General features: G+C 41.0%; 1 protein-coding gene across 1 annotated transcript in view; it reads left to right on the forward strand.

Moving 5' to 3' along the window:
• LOC126189042 (FAD-dependent oxidoreductase domain-containing protein 1-like) overlaps positions 1-22,754 on the forward strand; it is a 213,149-nt gene that overhangs the window by 86,109 nt on the left and 104,286 nt on the right. The window contains exon 6 of the mRNA XM_049930894.1: positions 13,175-13,258. Within this exon, the coding sequence (XP_049786851.1) occupies positions 13,175-13,258 (84 nt within the window). The remainder of the gene's footprint in view (positions 1-13,174; positions 13,259-22,754) is intronic.

Below are 22,754 nucleotides of genomic sequence, written 5' to 3' on the forward strand. Positions count from 1 at the left end.
ATTGTACTACTTCCCTTTCAGGGAAGTTATTCCTCACTGTCCAAATACTTGGTCAAGATGTTCGCATGCAGGTGGATACTGGTTCTGCTGCCACTATCATCAATTCTCAGACGTATTTTCAGTTGGGTTCTCCAATCCTGTCACTTGTCACTAGGCAATTACAGATTTACAATAAACAGACGATTTCCCTCTTGGGACAATTTGATGCTGAGGTACCTTACAGATCTGTTGTTCGCACTGTTCCCATATTTGTGGTCGACCAGAGTAACGCGGAGAATCTTTTTGGTTTCGATGCCTTTCACGTTTTTGGGTTCTCCATAGACGACTCTGTCAATCTCATCTCTGATGCTATTCCTTATGCTCAATTGGATTCCTTGTTGATGACATTTTCGTCCCTTTTTTCTCCTGGGTTAGGCCATGCAAACGACTTTGAAGCTCATATCACACCCAAACCCACTGCTCAGCCTATGTTTTTTTAGGCTCAGCCTATTCCCGTGGCCCTTTGTGACCAGGTCAAATGGGAGCTGGATTATCTCACTGCTTCAGGGGTCTTGCTTCCTGTCACTTCCAGTGAGTGGTCCTCTCCTGTCGTCGTCGCCAAGCCAAATAGTGATATTCGTCTCTGTGGCGATTTCAAAGCCACTGTCAATGCTCAATGCCTTATCGACACTTACCCTATGCCTCAACCTGAAGAATTGTTCACTAAACTTGCTGAAGGCCAATATTTTTCTAAACTTGACCTGTTAGAAGCTTATCATCAACTTCCTCTTGACGCTGCTTCCTGGCAGTTTCTGGTCCTTAACATGCCTTTCGGCCTCTATCAATACCAACGATTGCCATTCAGGGTTGCCAGTGCCCCTGCTCTCTTTCAGCAATTCTTGGAACAATTATTGTTCACTGTCCCTGGGTGTATAAATTACCAGGATGACATTGTTGTCACTGGCTCCACCACTGGTGAACATCTTCAAAATCTCCGCACACTTTTTCATGTCTTACAGACTGCTGGTCTTAAGTGTAATCTTCAGGAATCAAAATTTTTTCAGGCATCTATCACATACTTGGGGTTTCAACTCTCTCAGGATGGTATTCGTCTGCTTCAGCAAACTGTCGCTGTGATCGATACCCTTCCTCACCCTACATCTGTTAAGGAACTGCAGGCCTTCTTGGGGAAAACAGCATACTATCACAAGTTTTTACTGTCTGCTGCTTCAGTGGCTCAGCTGTTGCATCACCTGTTGCATAAAAATGTGCCTTTTCACTGGTCCGTGTCATGCGATGTGGCTTTCGAGAAATTGAAGACTATGCTGAAACAGGCCAACATCTTGTTCTTGCCACGGACGCCTCTCAATACAGGGTCGGTGCAGTCCTTGCGCACTGTTTTTCTGACAGTTCCGAACAACCCATTGCTTATGCCTCCAAAATGCTCACGGATGCCCAACAAAAGTATTCTCAAATTGAAAAAGAAGCTTTGGCCATTATTTACGTCATTACTTACGTCACTTTCCGACAAGGCTGCACACCGTCTCCAGCGTTGGGCTCTTTACTTGTCTCGTTTCAATTATGAGATTCATTTCCGGCTGACAGCTCAACATGTGAATGCTGATGCATTGTCTCACCTTCCCATGGGTCCTAATCTGGAATTCAATAGGGACAAACTTTTGTGTTTCCACCTGGATGCTGCCAAGCAGTGGGTTGTGGACGGGTTCCCCATCACCGGGGACCGGCTGGCAGCTGCTACGGGTTCTGACCCTACCCTCTCCCTGGCTTTATGCTGTATTCAGAAGGGTTGGCCAGATCATCCATCCGCTAAGACTTATGATCTGTTGTGGAACTACTACGCTTTGTGTTACTGCCCCACGGCTAGGGATGGTGTTATCCTCCTTTCCATCGAAAATGCTTAGCCGTGTGTTGTGGTCCCTGCGTCTTTGCGTGCTTCGGTCTTGTGCCTCCTTCACCAAGGGCACTGGGGTGTCTCTCGCACAAAATCTCTGGCATGCTATCATGTGTACTGGCCTGGCATTGACTCTGAAATCTCACACATGGTCACTGCCTGCGGCCCTTGGGTGTGACAATCCGCCATCCCGAAGTCATCTTTGTCAACATGGCCTTTGCCTGAGAAGTCCTGGGAGCATATTCATGCTGACTTCAAAGGACCTTTTTTAGGTACTTATTGGCTTGTCGTTATTGTTGCCTACTCCTTTCATTGTCCGTTGCATGTCGCCTACCAACGCAGCAACCGCCAATGCTCTAGCTTGCATTTTCTCTTTGGAAGTCCTTCCCTCTACTCTTGTTACTGATAATGGTCCGCAATTTGCCTCTTCTGATTTTGCGGATTTTTGTGCCCGTCACAGCGTCATGCATGTCATGGCCCTCCATTCCATCCACAGTCAAACGGTGAGGGTGAACCAGTTTTGTGGATTTTTGTGCCCGTCACAGCGTCATGCATGTCATGGCCCTCTGTTCCATCCACAGTCAAATGTTGAGGGTGAACGACTGGTCTGCACATTTAAGGCTCAGATGAGGAAACTCCTGACTTCTTCTGCTGCTGATGATGCGCTTCTCCAATTTCTGGCTTCTTACCATTTCACCCCCATGGGCGACCACAGCCCGGCTGATCTCTTACATGGCCAACAGCACCGCACGCTACTTCATCTTCCGTGGCCTTCCACCTCATGGCCGCGGGTGCCTTCACTTGGCCGGTTCACCACCGATGACCTTGTATGAGTACGGGTATATGGAAGGTGGCCAAAATGGAGTCCTGGCCGCATCTTACGACACCGTGGCTGATGGCTGTATGAAATCCAGACAGACACGGGTGTTCAGTGCGTCATTCGGACCAGCTTCAGCCTCGTGTGCCGGCAACACATGTTTTGGATGCATCTACACCACCTTCATCTCTACCTGATGCTCGGGATACTGGACTCTCTCATTACTCACAACGCAGTCCTCTCACCATCGTATAGGTGCCAGCACAAGAACTGATGCCACCAGGAGACGTGCCCATGCAGTTACCTGATGACCACATCTGTCGGAGCAACTCTACTCACCTCCTTCTCTTACGGATGCGGCCACATCGCCCATGTCTCCTGTTATAACAACCAGACTTGCCGCAACGGGCAGATTGGTGCATGGGGCTGCCGCAGATTTGACCCCCACATCTCCTGTCATCTCGACCCGTTATCATTGGGGACACTTCCATCTGTACGGGAAGCCTCCTCCTCGAGACTTTATGGCCAGTCAAACAACACTATGGACGTAAGCAGTCTACAGGCCACTTCCATCAAGACCTGTGCAAAAAATTCAAAGGGGGGAAAAGTGTTATGACTCGCCGATCTTTCAAAGTTCCGCTACACAGTTACGCCCTTCCTCTACATGTGGCGCTGTCTGCCAGCCATGCAGCAGCAGTGCCACCTAAGCGGCCAGCCAGCCAGTGGCCGCTAGACTTGGACTCAGTTATGATTTAACTGTTAAAGTGTACACACGTCTTACTCTGTTTACTTCATCTGTGACTTTCATGTATTGTGTCTTCCTTGAAATATATTTGTTCAACTTGGAGCTATAACAGAGATGTTTGGAGGGACTGAGAAATGCACAGAAGTTTGATCAACTGAAACAAGGCTTCATGCTACACTATATAAGAACCAAAGTAACATGAGGTTTTTCCATGAATAAATATGTTGTTTTACAAAGAGAAATGGTGAGACAGTAGAAAGTTTTACAAGTAGGATATGCAAAATTAATGTATAGATGAGTGAGTTGGGGACAGTGATAAGGCAGTTAGGGTTATACATCAAGAACAGGAATGCAGGGCACTAGATTCCTGCCTCTGGTGCCTGTCACCCAATATGTCTCGAAGGGTTCATACAGGTATCCCAAAAGCCCAGAAGGCCTGTTTGCTGCTGTCAGGTTGGCTACAGTGTTTGAAGAAATTGACATGACAAAATGGGTGCACATAAATAAAGGGTGTTTTCTGCTAGTCTAAGATTTTATAGATGTGGACAGTCAGGGCAAGTCCACAGACTGTGTCAGAAGTGTTCCACAATATGGGTGGACACCCTCAATGACATAGCAGGAGTTATAGTGGGGAAGTGGACAGGCATTAAATGTAACTAAAGTCTAAGTGGCATTGTAATGATTTTTAAATGTTACTTTTTAACTTGCATTGGCCTGGATTTCATCGATGTTGTGGATGCTATAAATAAGGAGACCATCACAAAAATTTCAAGCTTGACAAATTATTTATTGACATCAGCTGATTGACAGAACTGTCATAAGTGCAAAACAATAGGATGAGACTGAGCTAAACCAAACTGAACTGCACTGACTCCTGAAGTAAACAAAACTTGACTGACTGCCCCCGCAGCCTTCTGCACTGCTTTAAATGCAATTTTAACAATTGTTAACATTGTTAATTTATTGCAAAATATAACTTACAATTTTAAAAAAATTCATCCACACTAACTTCTGTTACATTTGTACAGGTTATACAATATAATGTCAAATAACATAATATTTTTATTGTCATCTTGGTTTTAGGTGTGAAAATTAATTCACAATCTGATTTCATTAATTATTTTGATTTTACTTTAATTTTGTAATTAGTGACTGTATGGATTTTATTGCTAACATTTGTTTGAAGTATGCACATTGTGCTTTGCCAGATTATATAAATAAAATACACATGTTTTCTCAAATACTGGAATTTTGTAAATTTGGGTGGTGTAACTAACAAGAGATAAATATCTGCATAATTTACAAGCATCATCAATTACAATGATTTTCATAAAAATTAATAACAAGTGAAATTACATCACTGGATAATGATTGTTATTTTCATTTGAATCGTAATGAGGTTTTTGTGTTAGCGAATTACAAATTGCAATTAATGGCATTAGTGATTTATGCTAACATTTCCACAGCCTCTTAATATTTGTTGCTAAACATTTATTACTTCACTTTCATGATCTGATATTTAATTTGGCATATGTATATATTTTTGTTAATGACAACAATCTATTAACAATCACAAGAATGTGCATCATTCCAGAATATTCTACATGTATTTACAAAGAAGAATAGGTTTTTGGGCAAACTGAACTGAATGATACCTGTAAAAATAAACATAAAAAGGCCCTACGAAGCACTGCATCGTATGACAAATACACGGATGCGTATAAAAAAGGTGGTATCAGACAGTTCATAATGATCTTGGGGAGGCTGTTGCATAATAGCATTCCTGTTAAATTTTGTACTACTGATATATATGCAGAGGCAGAATGTGGTATAGAGGGAATCACGGGAGGCAGAAAACATACATTTTTGTTGGCCCCAGGGCCATATGTGTGAGTGGCAAGTCTGGACCTCATAGCTTAGAAGCGATTTAACTCACTGTGCTATAGGTTGTGTGGGTTAGTTGCAGTGCAATGATGTGAAGTCATTGGTTCTATTATATTAAATTTTCAGGCTGGGGTAGTTCGGTTTAAGCATTATATGGAAGTAGTGTCTCATGCAAGTGATCCTGGGGTTAAACTTTCCATTTGAACATCATGACAAATTGGTGGAACTTTAGAGGGACAACATTCCAGCTAGGGGAAACTGTTGCCAGTGAAACACTGTCACTAGATTTATCTCTCTTGAGATGCAAACTGGTTAAACTGTGAACAAAAATACCAACCTTTGATTCACATGATACTGTGCTGGTCGACACTGGGAAGTTGCTGTGGGTGAATGTAGAACCAGAGTTGGCTGCTGATATGCCATGTGTAATACAGCCACTAAAACAATGTACTGGAAACATCAAATGGCTCTGAGCACTATGCGACTTACCTTCTGAGGTCATCAGTCGCCTCTCGAAACATCACATTGTTCTGTAAGAAGAAGCATTGTATGTGAGCAGGAGAGAGATTGTGGGAGAGTGGTATCCATGAATTAAGATAATGCTGGTGCCGATGAGGTAAAGCTAACAAAGGGACTGTTACCAGCTAATTTACATATCCTAGAGGAGGATGATTGGGACACATCAAATGTGTCACATGGAAGCCTCTGATAAAACTGCATTATATAGGAATATAGAGCATTTGAAAGGAATAAAAATGTTGGAGGTAGAGAAATTGCTATTAGAGTTCAAGTGTTCATTTTTGCTCATGATCCGTTGCTGGCAACATCTGTGGTGCAACAGCACATCCCAAGAGGGATGAAGCACTGGTATACCAAAAACCATATCATATACCTCAAAAAGAATCAATTTTTGTCAATAAAATGTAGCTGAATGGATTAAAAATTCTACCCACAAAGTGGCGACAGGAGAATACACGTATAAATAAAAGATTTTACTTATGCAAGTTTTCAGAGCCAATGGCTTTCTGCCAAAAGAAGGAACCACTGGCTCTGAAAGTTTGCATAAGTAGAACCTTTTTTTATACATGTGAGCTCCTGCCGCCCGTTGGTGAGTAGATTTTTTATCTATTCAGTTGCCTTATTTCACTTACCTTGGCATTTACATCCAGTTATGGAGGGTTTCATTTACCAGAAGGTAGCCAGGGGAATAATAGAGGAGAGCACCAGGAGCTGCCATCATGGCCATACCCAAGAAGTTGGTAGGCAGTTCCAAAAAAATATAGAACCTTCTCTCACTACAGATATCTTAATGGTAAAACAATAACAGACGTGTACCTGATACCCAATATCACAGACACCATCAATAACTCCACCATGGATTTAAGAAGTGTGTGCCATCAGTTAGAAGTAGTTCAAGAGGACCAGCCAAAGACAGCATTCCCATTCTCAAAGGGTCTTAATCAGTACTGGGACACGGAAACCTTGGCCTTTTTTTTATTTATTTTTTATTTTTTTAATTTTTTTAGTCAATACAAGCAATAGAGGAGATTTTCCAGTTCCTAAGAACAGTAAGGAGCTGCAATTGCTTTTGAGGCTCACACCAACTGTTATAGGAAATTTTTAAAGGGGTTTGCAGATGTTGCAGGACTGCTCACACAACTATTGAAAAATGATGAGAAATTCAAGTGGATGAAAGAGTGTCAAGCCACATCTGAGTGATTAAAAAAAAGCTTTGACATCAAGCTAGGTTAATTTTCCCATGCTATCAAATGGAGTTTGTGTTGTCATGTGATGCTTACAACCCAGCATTGAGATTTGTTTTAAGTCAGGTGGTAGATGATGAGGAGAATCCTATGGTTTACACTTTGCAACATCTAAATAAGTTGTAAAGGAACTGTTCCACAACAGAAAAAGAAATGTCAACTTGATGCATGCAATTATATGTTTTTGATGGTATTTGTATGGGAAGAAATTAAAGATAGTAACTGATCATCCAGCTCTACAGTGGTTATTATGGTTTAAAGACGCTTCTGGCAGGTTCACAATTCACAAGGTGGGTGTTGAGACTGAGTGAGTTTGATTATGAAGTTGAGCAGAAGGCAGGGAAGAAGCATGGAAGCAAAGATGGGTTGAGTGGGAAGGCAATAATAGTACAAGCACTAGGTCACAGCCTTGCTCAGTGGCAAGCAGTGCAAGCTGTTGTCACTGACTGCAAGCTGTACTTGACACAACTGCAGTTCAGCATATGTGATAGCCTGTTCTGTAAGTCAACTAAGTTGGTGACACACATGATGGTGTTGGCTAAGCTCTAGGAAGAAGTGTTAAAGGAAATGCACCACCATGTGGTATCTGGCCCTGGAGGTTACAGGGCTTTGAACCACAGTGTAGTGGAATGTTACTGGAAGGGGTGGAAGAAAGATGCAGGCAAATACATAAAAGATTGAGCAGACATGCACCATAAGCAAGTATCATTTCAAAGGTTACCTGAGATTACTAAACCATTTCGAATGATAGGGATGGATATCATAGTTCCATTTCAGCAGACAAGGGGAGATCATTTCAGTTTTAATTATACTGTGAAAAGGAAACTTGCTACTCCCCATATGCAGAGGTGATGAGTGGCAGATAGGCACAACAAAAAGACTGTCACAAATATAGCTTTTGTCCAGTAATGCCTTTGTCAAAATTAGACCACAGACACACACACACACACACACACACACACACACACACACACGCACATATGACTGCAGTCTCAGGCAGCTGGAGCTACACTCAGACAGTGAACGTATCTTCCTCTCATACACCACTGCATAAGGAGAGAGCTCACTCAGTACCAGTGTGAACCCTGTAAACTGCTACAACAAATTTCAGAATATTGGTACATTCCATTCTTGATTTTCCATTGTTTGATTTCATTTTTAATAATTATTGGCCATTTCTCATGGTACATGGAAATGATTGCCATTCACAATCAGCAAGCAATTATGGTGGCATAAGTTGTGGTCACAACTGGTTGTTCAAGTCTGGTGCACCTGAAACATTAACCACAGAGCAAGGGGCAAATTTCATGTTGGACTTGATGCCACAAATATATCATTTTCTATTTGTTCAAAAATTAAGAATTAGTCTACTGCAACCACAAATTAATGGTAGAATGGAACATGTGCATTGTCCTATTGGTAGCATGTTGAGTTTTTATGTATACTCTCACCATAATGACTGGGTTACATACTTAATATTTGTTGTAGCAGCTTACGGGATTCACACTGGTACCAAGCTCTCTCCTTATGCAGTGGTGTATGAGAGGAACATATGGTACCTTCACTGTCTGATATGGTCAGACCAAAAATTGGCAGGGACAGGGAGTCAGAATTTTTGGTCAGACTCTAAGGGAAGTATGGAGGCATGTGCAGAGGGCAAAGACCAAGACCCTGGAATGCCATGAGCTGGTAGGTTGATGCATGGGAAAATTGTTGCAGTATTCAATATTCAATTGGCCACTATGGCAGTGATAGTTCATGTTGAATGCTTAAGATCATTTCAAGAAATTGCAGAATCATTGCCACAAATATCGGCATCCACTGCTATGAAGAGGTGAAAGAAAGAGAGAAAAGGGTGAATGCAAGGATGTTATGCAACATGTGTGCAAAATACTATATGGATTATGGTCAAAGAAATAGTGAGGAAAATTTTATTTTGTATTACATTGTAATGTAATTAAGAGGTTAGGCTGAATTGCACTGTTGGTTAAGGTGTGGTATTGTGTGGTTACCACCATAGGAAACATTTTGTTGAAAAGTGTGTACTGAATAAGTTATTGCATGCCACAATAATGGAGCTTTTATGTTGAGGATTCCTTATCTATGTTTGTGAGAGAATTATGTCAGGTGACATCACACCTTTTGAAGGGGGAGGGACAGTAATTAGTTGCTCCTTCTTCTGCGGCTGTTGTACATCAGAGATAAAGATGAAGGGAATCCTATTCATGGCAGTATTTCACCTCTTCACTGTGGATGGAGTGGGAGTGCTGCAGTATCAGCAATTGGAAAGTGGACTGTGATTCTCGCCAGTCACCATTGACATTGAAACTAACCTTTAATGTGTGGGAGATGAGAAACAAAATGAGGAGTTGGAGGATGTGTTTTCAGGCTGTGATGAGAAGTGCAGAGGAAGGGCATATTTAGGTAAGTGTGGGGGGAGTATAATAAGTTGCATATGTCCTACAAACAGTTGTGGGGGCAAATGCAGCAGGCAATAGATGTACACCACATACCTTCAAAGGTCATTGGTGAGATCCCGGATTCAAGTCCCAGTCGAGGCACACATTTTCAACAAGTCCCCAATAACGTACATCAACGCCTATTTGCAGCTAGGGTGTCGATTTAATTATCATTTCATTCTAGAGAAGCTGCATGGTCATTAATGGTATCTGTTCTTTCGGGAACACATACTACCTTCATATATTGTGACGATTGTTTGTTGGCTAGGAAGACGTAAGGTTACACACTACTCATATGTTACACCACATGTTTCATTTGTTATTCTTTACCTTCTTATAGATCTTCATTTTCCCCAGTATGCATAATTTTTATTTTCTTAATTAAATTATTTGTTTATTAATTATTTCAACATCTTTCAAGAGTGCTCTGCTGGTCTCCCAGCCTGACAATTTTGAAAGCCCATCACTATGTGTGGGCTTACGGCAGGTGTTAGATGGCACTCTAAAAATTTGTGAATGCTGCTATTGCCACATCTGTGCTATATGCAGGCTACCTCCACCCCCTTCCTCCTTGTGCCCCCCCCACCCCCTTGTGCCCCCCCCCCCCCCCCCCGCCCACACACACACACATACACCAGCGTATCAGCACTCACAGCTGTGCTATAAAGCCAGCAGTGCAAGCGTCTGGATCTCAGTCATGTTCTGATTGCACTCTCAGTCATGTTCTGATTGTGCTCTCATATTGCTCATTGTACTCATCGTTGTTTTGTTCCTGTTATTGCCAAGTCTAGGCTCTTGATTTGGTTCAGTCTCCAGACTTGTCATTCTGCCATTTTGTCTTCACTGTCCATCCACCATTGTTCTTGTCTTTCCATAGTTTTTGGCAAGTCATTGTCATGTCTTCTTGTCATGTCTGATTTCAGTTACTATACTCTGTTTTTCTTTTCTTAGTTTGTTTTTATTCATATAATTTTCAAGACGAATAGTATGCTTTTCTTGTAATGATCATATATTTTGTATTCAGGACCTCATTTATATACATTTACTCGTTCCTGACAAATTTGTTGTTACCCTTTTAAATGAAAATATATTTAAGATTTTTTTTACTTATTCTACATTCATGAAGAGGATTTTATTTACAGTCTGGGGAAGGAACATTAGCATTATTTTTGTGTATACATGTTTTATGAAATGTTCTACATCCTTGAGGTCCTCCTCATTGTGAGTCTATGGAATAAAAGTATATGCAGAGTATTCAGAAATTTCTGATACAAGCTTCTAGGACATGTAGGGGGAAATGAATATGTATTATTTTGCATAGGTACCCATGTCCAGAAAAATACTGTTTCCATTCTATGACAGTTTCAGTTCAGATGTGTAATAGGTCCATGTCTGCTAAGGGAAAGAGAAAAGTATCAGAGTTGCTTGTCCTGGTATTCAATAAGGTAGACAGAATGATGTGTACTATGTCAGATGATCACCTGATGTCACTTAACATCTGCCCTGCTGTGACTCTTGTAGAGACAAAGGAAGATATGCTGGCATGAGTTCTGGCTCCTGCATTAGAAACTGAAGAGATGCCAGGTGGGATGGGAGTGTTTACCAGAACATGCTTCATAGATACAAAGTCTGCAACTATGTTTGATGTCACCATGTTGAGCTGCTGTTGTAATATATCAATACTGTTTTGTACATACCGTATGCTGGAGTCTCTTTTTGTTTTAGAATAATGTAGAATAGAAACTTTATTGTCACATAACGTTTCATACACAATCAGATGATTGGGATATAGATGACTCGTCAGTTTAAAGTTAATTTCTAATTGTAAGTATACAGAATAATCACAGGTATTTTGTAATTTTAAGTACCACAAAATGATTTAAAATAATCATGTTTTAAATAAAGTAAAATTAAGAATAAATATTTACTTAAAGTACTTTTTTCGCATGACAGAATAAAATGTAACATCAGGCACAGTTATTTGTGACACTAAGTCATAAATTCTTCTACTCTGTAATAATATTTACTTGCTAGGTATTTTTTAAAATGATGTCCAAATTCTTCTGGTTCATAATTTTTAAGTTTTCACAGACTTTATTTCCCAACCTCAGACCCATATAGTAATGTGTCTTCTCCAGTAGTTTTAGCTTATGAGTTGGTAACCTATACTGATATTTGTTTCTTGTTTCATAATCATGCTTAAACAGGTTATCCTCAAAAAGTTGTGGGTTTTGTTTAGAAAACTTAATTGTCTCATAGATATAGAGACCAGGAATAGTCATAAGATCAAGGGCCTTGAACAGAGGTCTGCATGTTTGTTTGTTTTTCTGCATCTGCCATGGCTCTAATGATTCTTTTCTGTAGCCTAAAGACTCATTATAAGTTTGTTTTTTCTGATCCCCAAAAAATTATACCATATCTAATCACAGATACAAAAGATGCATGATGTACAACTTTTTTGACTGGTGTTTCTATTGTACTGCTTATAACATTCATTGCAAATATTAGACTATTTAGCTGGTGACACATGGCATCTACATGGTCTGTCCATGATAAATTCTTGTTCAGCATTACACCTAGAAATTTGCTACAGTTTATGGTGGCAAGGTGATTGTCCTCATATGGTATTTCTAGTATATCCTGTACAGCTTGTTTTGTGGTAAAGTGAATGATTTGAGTCTTTGTTAGGTTTAATTTCAGACCATTATTTCTCACCCAGGCCTCAATTTCAGCCAGAGACTGCTGAAGATGATTAATTAAATTTTCACTTTTCTTGCAATAGACTATTGCTGTAGAGTCATAATGTTTAAGTCTTAATGCTAACAAATGTGCTTAAGTCATAAATGGTTGTTTCGTTATGTTTCCTTTTTAATTGTTGCCTAATAATAGTACTGTATCACACATAATTCAATTCCTTAAATTAAAACTCATAGTATGGAAATGGTACATTTCTGGGCGTGGGTTTCTGTTCAAAATATTATGTACTCGTGACTCTCTAAAAGTGCTAGAAATTTGTAATTGGAACTTCTGAATGCCCTGTGTAATCTAATTTTCAGAATTTTCCATGGAATTCCTCCCAACTTCCTCCAATTTTGTGTTCTGTATTTAGTCTAACTTCTTTTCACTGTCTTCATTTTCCCTGTTCCTCCTGTCTGTCCTTGTCTCTCTTCATTCAGTTAGTTATTTCATACGGTATTCCTTAGATAATCTATATATCAGATACCTAGATAAAAATCATAGACTGTGTTAAGAAATGAAGAAATCATGTGTTTAAATTGGAAGTATGATATATGCAGACAATTTGTGGTTGAAAAACTGCTAATAATATAAAGAACTAAAAGAATAAACAATTTTAATTTGTATTACACTGGCTAATCCTGGGTGGAATACAGACAGTGGTATGAAGAAAGAGAACCTTTTACTATGATGGACTGAAAAAAATTTTTAAACTCCGTCTTGTAATTGTTAACATTTGTCTTTGTGCTGGCTTTACAACAAAAGAATTGCTTTGCTTTATTTCTTCTTTATTTACTGCATGTGATGCATATTATTTTGCTTTGTATATTTCTGGGCATATTTCATGTCAGGAGAAGCAATTTCATCTGTTTGTTACAGAAAAAGATATGTGTATTGTTTCCACTGTCCAAACGGTCCCAGCCAGACACCAGTCGTCATTGATCCTACTGGTACATATTTCAGGTAACTAGAATAACTGAATGGTTGAATAATAACTGTGTCATATATAAACTTAATGCTATGTGTATGCAGTTAGTAATTCTACAACTACTTTTTATTAACATTTGCATTTTATAAATTCTGGATTTGGTTTACAAACAATGGAATATCTAGGATGGAATGTAACACTATTATGAAAAGGAAAGTTGCTATTCACCGTATAGTGGAGATGATGTGCTGCAGATAGGCACAACAAAAAGACTGTCACAATATAAGCTTTCGGCTAATGAGGCCTTTGCCAATAATAGACCACACACACACACACACACACACACACACACACACACACACACACACACACACACACACGTGCGCGCGTGCGGAGTGGCCGCGCATATTCAGGCACCATGTCATGGATTGTGCAGCCCCTCCCATCAGAGGTCTGAAGTCTGAATCCTCCCTTGGGCATGGATGTTCATGTTAAGTTAGTTTAAGTAGTGTGTAAGTTTAGGGACTGATGACAGCAGTTTGGTCTATTATTAGGAATTAACACACACACACACACACACACACACACACACACACACACACACACACACACAAATGTAACTCGCACACACATGAATGCAGCCTCTGGCAGCTGAAGCCACATTGCATCACATCTCAATGCACTCATCCTGTGTTGAAATGGGTGGCATCTTTAGATTTCCAGTATGAGTACCAGATTTGTCTCATCAATGGGCGCACACTGCAACTACTTACAAATTTTACATGCCATAGTTGTCTTAACTGAGCCATTTGTGGGAGATTCGTGATGCAACTTTGAGATAATAACATCTTTGAAGTGAAAGTAAACCATCAATGTGCTGTCTGCATTTTAAGAAGTCCAAACAGACTAGTCACATAATTCTGATTATATGAATTGTGTTACTAATGTTTGAATAATATTTCCGCCATTTGAGTGTACAAACTTCTTTATTTGATACCTGTACCATGATTTTAGAGTGAAGCCATTACCAAGCAGAATGCTGTTTTTTTTCTGTACGAATGCATAAAAAGTGAGAAGAACCAAAATTTAACATCTATATGCCATTCCAGTGCCGATTAAAACTTAACAAATCTTAATCTGACATTGGAATGGCATAATGTTTTGAAATTTTGGTCCTTCTCCTTTTCCATGCATTTATACAAAAAAATTTTTGTCAGTGCTTTACTTGATAATGACATAAGCCCAAAATCATGATAGTTATATCAAATAAAGAAGTTTGTACAGTCAATTAGTGGAAAAAATCATTTAGAGATTATCATATATACATCTACATCTACATCTACATTTATACTCTGCAAGCCACCCAATGGTGTGTGGCGGAGGGCACTTTACGTGCCACTGTCATTACCTCCCTTTCCTGTTGCAGTCGCGTATGGTTCGCGCGAAGAACGACTGCCGGAAAGCCTCCATGTGTGCTCGAATCTCTCTAATTTTACATTTGTGATCTCCTCAGGAGATATAAGCAGGGGGAAGCAATATATTTGATACCTCATCCAGAAATGCACCCACTCGAAACCTGAACAGCAAGCTACACCACGATACAGAGCGCCTTTCTTGCAGAGTCTGTCACCTGAGTTTGCTAAACATCTCCGTAATGCTATCACGCTTACCAAATAACCCTGTGATGAAACGCGCCACTCTTCTTTGGATTTTCTCTATCTCCTCTGTCAACCTGACCTGGTGCGGATCCCACACTGATGAGCAATACTCAAGTATAGGTCGAACGAGTGTTTTGCAAGCCACCTCCTTTGTTGATGGACTACATTTTCTAAGGACTATCCCAATGAATCTCAACCTGGCACCCGCCTTACCAACAATTAATTTTATGTGATCATTCCACTTGAAATTGTTCCATACGCATACTCCCAGATATTTTGCAGAAGTAACTGCTATCAGTGTTTGTTCCGCTATCTTATAATCACACAATAAAGGATCCTTCTTTCTATGTATTCGCGGTACATTACATTTGTCTATGTTAAGTGTCAGTTGCTACTCCCTTCACCAAGTGCCTATCTGCTGCAGATCTTCCTGCATTTCGCTGCAATTTTCTAATGCTGCAAATCTCTGTATACGACAGCATCATCCACGAAAAGCCGCATGGAACTTCCCTACACTATCTACTAGGTCATTTATATATACTGTGAAAAGCAATGGTCCCATAACACTCCCCTGTGTCTCACCAGAGGTTACTTTAATGTCTGTAGATGTCTCTCCATTGAGAACAACATGCTGTGTTCTGTTTGCTAAAAACTCTTCAATCCAGCCACACAGCTGGTCTGATATTCCGTAGGCTCTTACTTTGTTTATCAGACGACAGTGTGGAACTGTATCGAACGCCTTCCAGAAGTCAAGGAAAATGGCATCTACCTGGGAGCCTGTATCTAATATTTTCTGGTTCTCATGAACAAATAAAGCGAGATGGGTCTCACACAATCGCTGTTTCCAGAATGCATGTTGATTCTACAGAACAGATTCTGGGTTTCCAGAAATGACCTGATACATGAGCAAAAAACATGTTCTAAAATTCTACAACAGATCAATGCCTATAGTTTTTGCACATCTGCTCAATGACCCTTCTTGAAAACTGGAACTACCTGTGCTCTTTTCCAATCATTTGGAACCTTCCGTTCCTCTAAAGAATTGTGGTACATGGCTGTTATAAGGGGGGCAAGTTCTTTCATGTACTCCGTCTTTCTTTCTTTCTTTCTTTCACTGGTGCTATGTCCTGCACTGAGGCAGGGTCTGCATTGTTAGGAACAGATTTGGCAAGGTTAGTGGAAAGGGGTGGCCGGAGATACATGAGCAAAAAACATGTTCTAAAATTCTACAACAGATCAATGCCTATAGTTTTTGCACATCTGCTCAATGACCCTTCTTGAAAACTGGAACTACCTGTGCTCTTTTCCAATCATTTGGAACCTTCCGTTCCTCTAGAGAATTGTGGTACACGGCTGTTATAAGGGGGGCAAGTTCTTTCATGTACTCCGTCTTTCTTTCTTTCTTTCTTTCACTGGTGCTATGTCCTGCACTGAGGCAGGGTCTGCATTGTTAGGAACAGATTTGGCAAGGTTAGTGGAAAGGGGTGGCCGGATGCCCTTCCTGCCGCCACCTTCCGCGTACTGTGTGTGGAATCGAATTGGTATCCCATCAGGTCCAGTGGACTTTCCTCTGTTGAGTGATTTCAGTTGCTTTTCTATTCCTTGGACACTTATTTCAATGTCAGCCATTTTTTTGTTAATGCGAGGATTTAGAGAAAGAACTGCAGTGCGGTCTTCCTTTGTGAAACAGTTTTGGAAAAATGTGTTTCGTATTTCAGCTTTACACATGTCATCCTCTGTTTCAATGCCATTATCGTCCCAGAGTGTCTACACATGCTGTTTCGATCCACTTACTGATTTAACGTAAGACCAGAACTTCCTAGGATTTTCTGTCAAGTCAGTACCTAGAATTTTACTGTCGAATTCACTGAACGCTTCATACATAGCCCCCCTTACACTAACTTTGACATCATTTACCTTCTGTTTGTCTGAGAGGTTTTGGCTGTCTTTAAATTTGCAGTGAAGCTCTCTTTGCTTTTGCAGTAGTTTTCTAGCTTTTTTGTTGAACCATGGCGGGTTTTTCCCATCCCTCACAGTTTTACTCGGCACGTACCTGTCTGAAACGCATTTTATGATTGCCTTGAACTTTTTCCATAAAAACTCAACATTGTCAGTGTCGGAACAGAAATTTTCGTTTTGATCTGTTAGGTAGTCTGAAATCTGCCTCCTATTACTCTTGCTACACAGCTAAACCTTCCTCCCTTTTTTTATATTCCTATTTACTTCCATATTCAGGGATGCTGCAAAGGCCTTATGATCACTGATTCCCTGTTCTGTGCTTACAGAGTCAAAAAGTTTGGGTCTATTTGTTACCAGTAGGTCCAAGATGCTATCTCCATGAGTAGGTTCTCTGTTTAATTGCTCAAGGTAATTTTCATATAGTGCACTCAGTATAATGTCACTCGATGCTCTGTCCCTACCACCTGTCCTAAACATCTGAGTGTCCCAATCTATATCTGGTAAATTGAAATCTCCACCTAAGACTATAACTTGCTGAGGAAATTTATGTGAAATGTATTCCAAATTTTCTCTCAGTTGTTCTGCCACTAATGCTGCTGGGTCGGGAGGTCGGTAAAAGGAGCCAATTATTAAACTAGCTCGGTTGTTGAGTATAGCCTCCACCCATAGTAATTCACAGCAACTATCCACTTCTGTTTCACTACGGGATAAACTACTACTAACAGCAACAAACACGTCACCACCGGTTGCATGCAATCTATCCTTTCTAAACACCGTCTGTGCCTTTGTAAAAATTTCAGCAGAATTCATCTCTGGCTTCAGCCAGCTTTCCATACCTATAACGATTTAAACTTCGGTGCTTTCTGTCAGCACTTGAAGTTCTGGTACTTCACCAACGCAGCTTTGACAGTTTACAATTACAATACCGTTTGCTGCTTGGTCCCCGCATGTCCTGACTTTGCCCCGCACCCTTTGAGGCTGTTGCCCTTTCTGTACTTGCCCGAGGCCATCTAACCTAAAAAACCGCCCAGTCCAAGACACACAACCCCTGCTACCCGTGTAGCCGCTTGCTGCGTGTAGTGGACTCCTGACCTATCCAGCGGAACCCAAAACCCCACCACCCTATGGCACAAGTCGAGGAATCTGCAATCCACATTGTCACAGAGTTGTCTCAGCCTCTGATTCAGACCCTCCACTCAGCTCTGTACCAAAGGTCCGTAGTCAGTCCTGTCAACGATGCTGCAGATGGTGAGCTCTGCTTTCATCCCACTAACAAGACTGGCAGTCTTCACCAAATCAGATAGCCACTGGAAGCCATAGAGGATTTCCTCCGATCCATAGCAACACACATTATTGGTGCCGACATGAGCGACCACCTGCAGATGGGTGCACCCTGTACCCTTCATGGCATCCGGAAGGACCTTTCCACATCTGGAATGACTCCCCCTGGTATGCACATGGAGTGCACATTTGTTTTATTCCCCTCCCTTGCAGCCATATCCCTTAGGGGCCCCAAAAAATATGAGAAGATTATGGGTTATCGAACTCAGAGACTGTTCTCACTTTGAGATTGACGCCTTGTGTACATAAATATTGGAGGAAATAAAGTAGCATATGCAAACAGTCAGCCTGTAACATAGTTAGCCACCACCTTTCATTGATGTCCAAGTGACAACTGGATCCAGATATTAACACAGTATTTTTTTTTAATTTTTCTTTTCTTTGCAACATATTTCTGTCCCAAACTTATAAATAAGTAACTCTTATTATTTATAATACCAAGGCATTTCAGTTTTATTACCAAAAAGTCAAGTAAAACATATCCAAATACTGTATCTTATCCTCCAAATGGCAACAACCCGCACAGAATTTGAGCAACACTACTTAATATATTCTCCTGGGCCCCAAAAAATTTTATAAAAATTTCTACAGCACTCTGCAAAATATAATGATGGGGACAAGAATGAATGGTTTTTGATTTTATGAACACAAGGAAAAACACTACAATGTGAGATCAACAAGTGCAGGAAGCTATGGACACCAAGAACTTGAGACGTTATAATTTTCATAGCTAAGGCTCCTAGTGTGTTGGGTAGAGGAAATGACGAATGCTGTAAAACACCTCTAATGTCAAGAATTTATAAAAATGCAAAGTTATGATGATGGTGACAATACAGTATCATGAGCATTTAAAAATCAGTAATTCAGTGAGACAAGAGGAAGCATACACATACTGGAAACTAGTTATGGACATGTTTTTATTAATACTGGAAAGTGGTTGTTTAGTTTACATGTTGTATGTAGATGTATTAAGTTGCATGTATTTACATATTATATGTTGTTATATGTAATGTTGTATATTAAAATTTACATACACCTTTCTTGTATGATGTAAGTATTTACAATTATAATGTCTTACAGAAGTGAAATGTTGCCTTAGGAGAGATATGTCACACAAGACAAAAGGCATCTTATTATTTTTAGACTTGGCTGTACCAAATAACTACAGTATTTCCATCACACACCTAGAGCTGGTCATTTAGAGTTTCAGAAGATTTTTAGTGGTCTATAAGAGATTTTATTTGCCATAGCCATCCAGGAGCTTTCACCAGTATGTGATATTTGTTTCGGTTATAAGGCCACTTGCTCAATCCTTATCGAGATCTCATACAAATGACAGCAGTGTACAAATATTTCCAGCACCTGGAAATTCCCATCTTATTTACTGATATGGGAAATAAATGAGACACTGTTGTCATAGACCATTTAAATTGATATATTTCAACAAAACCTTTGCCAACAGCTGGAGAGAAAGTCAGGTGCATCTGAAGAACAGTATCAATAGTAATGAATTAAGGATAAGTCTTTCATCGCTCGGTGTCATGACAGAGTATTCAACAACTTGAAGTAACTGCAAATATAAAATAATGGCTTTCGCACATGCTTTACTACAACATTGCTTGCAGGTCATAAATGTGTGTCAGTCCTGACCAGTAAAACAAGGGTTGGTGCTGTCATTTATGAAATTCATGTGTAATGCTATCCTCTTGAGATATCACACAATTCATATTTCCTCTTTGTTGAAGCAAACCTTGTGATGAATACCATTATAGCAAGAGCAAACACAATTTATGGAACATAGTACTTTAAAGAGCAACACATAAGATGTAGGTTGTGCGTAACACTGAACACATTGGCCGGGCAACAGTAATACAGTGTAAAGAATAAGCCAAGTACTTGTTTGTGATTGTTTAAATAATTCTGTTTCTTTGGCAACTCACCAGAGCATGCCACGGTGGCCCCTATAAGCGGGCCTGTGAACTGTATGGACACTCATGCTCTGAAATTGCACATGCTATGAGTGAAGGTACATCACTCCTCCTTTCTAGGGGATGAGAAAACTACATACATACATCACTACAAACATCAGGCACAGAAAAATGTATGGTACAGAAAATAGAGCACTGGTGTAATGAAGAACGGGTGGATGGGGGAGGGGGAAACTGATCTCACAAGGTACTGAGATTATGAATCACGGAAAACACCAGTGACGGTGCTGACATCCATTTTGTTGCCCAATGATGGCAGGTGCTGCAGCATGTGGCAGGCAAGCACTGGCGAGTAGGGGTGGAAGTCATGAGGGATGGGCTGGCTCACCGTCCCCCCACTCATAAGAAGCCATAGGGTAGGAGCAGGCATGGTGTCTTCATCGTGACATCCTCATCAAGGTCAGCGTTGATGGCCTCACAGAACCCAACAACAGAGGCAAAGGCAGCAGTGGTGGCTGCAATGTCAGGTCCTGTGGGAGCTGCATTGGTGATGGCTGCTAATGAGTTTGGGGGGGGGGGGGGGGAGGAGGCAGGCAGTGACCCAAGGCACTGATCTGCCAGGCAGCAACTCCCTCTGGAGTGCAGACTGGACCATCTGTGACACAGAAACAGGCATTGGCAGGGGTGGGGGCGGGATAGGCAGTGGGCCATCTGTAACAGGCTCCACCATGTGCAGCCAGAGGCTGTTGAAGTTATGGGATCACCCATCAGGAGTGTGGACAATGCACAGGAATCTGCCCCAGTGACACTAGATGATGTCAGGACCCCAGTTAAACTGATGGCCAGAACCACATGCCCAAATAGATATACCCATCTGAACCATTGTGCAGCTGGAGATGCCAGCGGTCACGGTGTTGGATGCAGCATGTTAAGGAGGGTCCATGGTTGGTGTCCATGTAGCAGCTCTGCCAGGCTTGTTTCCCCCACCATAGTTAAATGATACAGACTCAAAAAAGGTCTAAAGCAGCTTCTGGAGACCTGCCAGATACATACTTCTGCATCTGAGTTTTAAACATCTGAACCATGCATTCAATCTCACCATTAGTTTGAGGATGAAATGGGGCTGTGAGATGACGAGCACCACTAGGCCGACAAAAAGATACAAATTCTTGAGAAACAAACTGGGAGCTGTTATTGATAACCATCATATAGGGAAGTTCTTCAGTTGCAAAAATCTTAGACATGACTGAAATTGTGGCCACCGCAAACATGGATGGGCAACATGCATGTAGAAAAACTTGGAATATGCATCCACTACAGTGAGCCAACAGTAATTTAGAAATGTCCAAGCAGAATTGATATGTAGATGCTCTCATGTGTGCTGCAGTGTCAGCCAGGGGTAAAAAGGTGGGGCCACCTGTCGTTGAACACAATAGTGCAAGCAGCAATAAACTGCATAATGTCCCCATCTTTGGCCAGCCAATACACATACTGGCGGGCCAAAGCTTTGGTATGAGAGGTCCCCCAATGACCAACAGGCAGAAGTTCCAGTTTATTACAGCGTAAGGAAACAGGAATCACAACACAGGGAGTAGCATCCCCTGTAGGGACAAAAGAACCCCATCACACACTGAAGGGCAGAGCTGGAGGGAGAAATAATTATGTAAGGGATACAAGGCATGGCCCAGGGGTTTTATCGGCCAACCGCACTGCATAAAAGACAGGCCTGACTAAGTACAGGACCCATGGTGACAGTCGATGCTATTGTGGCACTAGAGGTGGACAAACCATTGACTGTCTTCTTGTTCTCAGTATCTAAATAGAAACAAAGCAACTTGTCCTAATCGAATGGTGGGTCCGGCCCAATTCAAAGGTGATATAAGGTACTGGCATTTGCGTGTTGCACTGTCAGTGAGTAATGGATCTGATAATCATAACAGGAGAAGGGGAGAGCCCACTGCTGCAAATGATGTGCTGCCTTGTCCAACATGGCAACTGGAGGGTTAAAAATTACAACCAATGACTCGTTATCCATGTTTAATGGAAATTGTAACCATAGAAGAACATATGAAATTTCTTGCGGGTGAAAACAATCACTAAAGCCTCCTTTTCAATTTGAGAATACCACTGCTGAGCGGGAGCTAAACTCTTAGAAGTGTAAGCAATGGGTTGTTCAGACACCAAGCCAAGCCACTATGGTGAGAGGCATCTGTAGACAACACAAGGTGCTGACCCAGCTGAGAAGTGGTCAGACACAGGGAAGATTGAGGCTTAGATTTAAGCAAAGTGCATGCTTGGTCAGAAGCTTAGGACCAGAAAAAAGCACATATTTATGCAAAAGCACGTGAAGTGGGTGAGCAATAGTGGATGCATCCAGTAAAAACTTACACAACTTTACCTAAAAATGCCTGCAGTTCCTTAACAGAGGCTGGCCATGGCAAAGCCACAAATGCATTAATGTGGTGACACGACAGCTTAACCCATGTGTCAGAAACTTTGCACGTGAGACCCGCATATTGTGAAACAGAAAACAATGATCAGAGATTGCTAAGATGGTCTTCTGTGGAAGAACGCAAAACAATGATACTGCCAAGGCAATTGATGCATCTGGGTACAGAGACTGTCAGCTGTTGTAAAAAATGCTA

The sequence above is a fragment of the Schistocerca cancellata genome, chromosome 5 (assembly GCF_023864275.1).
Source record: "Schistocerca cancellata isolate TAMUIC-IGC-003103 chromosome 5, iqSchCanc2.1, whole genome shotgun sequence".
NCBI lineage: Eukaryota > Metazoa > Arthropoda > Insecta > Orthoptera > Acrididae > Schistocerca > Schistocerca cancellata.